Source organism: Montipora foliosa, chromosome 1 (genome assembly GCF_036669935.1).
Source record: "Montipora foliosa isolate CH-2021 chromosome 1, ASM3666993v2, whole genome shotgun sequence".
In the NCBI taxonomy this organism is placed as follows: Eukaryota; Metazoa; Cnidaria; class Anthozoa; order Scleractinia; family Acroporidae; genus Montipora; species Montipora foliosa.
In genome coordinates this window covers 46,947,182-46,948,736 of record NC_090869.1, presented here as the reverse complement: position 1 = coordinate 46,948,736, position 1,555 = coordinate 46,947,182, and the positions used below count along the sequence as shown (strand labels likewise).

Genomic DNA, 1,555 nt, shown 5'->3' with positions numbered 1-1,555 from the left:
GCCGATTTACACGATACGATTTTGCCGCATGCGACAAGCTCACGACAGGCCTACGACATGGACTTACGATTGTCGCAGCGTTTTAAAACATGTTTTAAAATGCTACGACATTTTTTCTGACGTACCTAAGGGCCGATTTACACGGTACGACTTTGTCGCATGCGACAACGGCTTACGACAGGCCCACGACATGATTTACGATTGTTGTGTACGTCAGAAAAAATGTCGTAGCATTTTAAAACATGTTTTAAAACGCTGCGACAATCGTAAGTCATGTCGTAGGCCTGTCGTGAGCTTGTCGCATGCGACAAAATCGTATCGTGTAAATCGGCCCTAACAATCGCAAATCATGTCGTGAGCCTGTCGTAAGCCGTTGTCGTATGCGACAAAGTCGTACCGTGTAAATCGGCCCTTAAAATGCTACGACATTTTTTCTGACGTAGACTCACGTCGTGGGCCTGTCGTAAGCCGTTGTCGCATGCGACAAAGTCGTACCGTGTAAATCGGACCTTACACAAAATCGAACTATCGAGAGAAACATGCCAGTTAATAATACTGCTAAGAAGCAGTGTTGAACTGGGGAAAACATTTGAAAGAAAATCTGAAGCTAAGGAGATGGCAAATATTAAAAGAACTTCCTTTCAGTTTAGGCGACACAAGTGTCGTATAAACCACTACGACAATTTATTCCAGAAATCTGTTCTCTTCAAAGAACGAAATCAATTCGCCTAGAGATTTTACTCCTTGCTTCTAAGTTGCAAGAAACTGTGTGGAGTGTAGGAAACGCGCCGGGCAAACACAGATTAGACTATTGTACAGGCTCAGAGAACGGATACAATAATAGCTAATAATGTGGCATGATTTCGGAGGTTTTACGAGTGTTTGCGAATGATGCCGATACAAAACGAAACAGACTAAACAGACTCACCGTGGATTTTGATGGTTCCAAAGTATTGATGGATAGAACTTCCCATACACGAGCTCAAGAAGAAACGGCAAGACGAGGGAGAAATAAAGCCGTTTTCCATGTTGTGTTATCATTGTAACCCTTATGTGTCACAGCTGATCGTGTTGAAGCTCGCTGACTAGACGTGAAAACAGCCCAGAGGTGTTTTTGTAAGCTTTTAGAGCTCTTAGTCTCAAAGGTCGCAGTGTTATCGAGACGTGCTATCACACCAGAGACGCCCACAAACGCTGCAGCTTGAAACCGAATTTCATTGTTCCAGAAAACACTGGCGTATATTCAAGTATCGTATTTCCTTCCTTGCTTATGATTGGTCAAAAATAAGTCGGGCGGTTGTGAGCTAGTTTGGCGCCAACGTTCGCCAGACCGTTCGCCAACGTATCTTACAGTTATCTGTTATATGGTTTCCGGTTTTTTAGTCTCAAACAAAGCTTCTAACTCCTTATTCCTGTATTTTAAAACTAGGAGTTTCAGTTTGAAAGTGTGTGCTGGCGTGGAAACTGGGAGCAGTCTGGTATTTTTTTAAACAACTGCAAGTTTTTGAAGCAAGAGGGTACCGGAAATGTGCTTGAAAGTATTAAAAGAGCGAAG

At 43.0% G+C, this 1,555-nt stretch overlaps 1 protein-coding gene across 2 annotated transcripts in view; it reads right to left on the bottom strand.

Moving 5' to 3' along the window:
- The window catches only part of LOC137999796 (ephrin-B3-like), an 11,359-nt gene extending 10,099 nt beyond the window's left edge, over positions 1-1,260 (bottom strand). The window contains exon 1 of one of the 2 annotated variants that reach the window (XM_068845724.1): positions 929-1,260. In XM_068845724.1, coding sequence (XP_068701825.1) covers positions 929-1,041 — 113 coding nt within the window. In that variant the 5' untranslated portion in view covers positions 1,042-1,260. The remainder of the gene's footprint in view (positions 1-928) is intronic. The other variant, XM_068845714.1, reaches the window with a different exon arrangement.
- Positions 1,261-1,555: the final 295 nt, after the last annotated feature.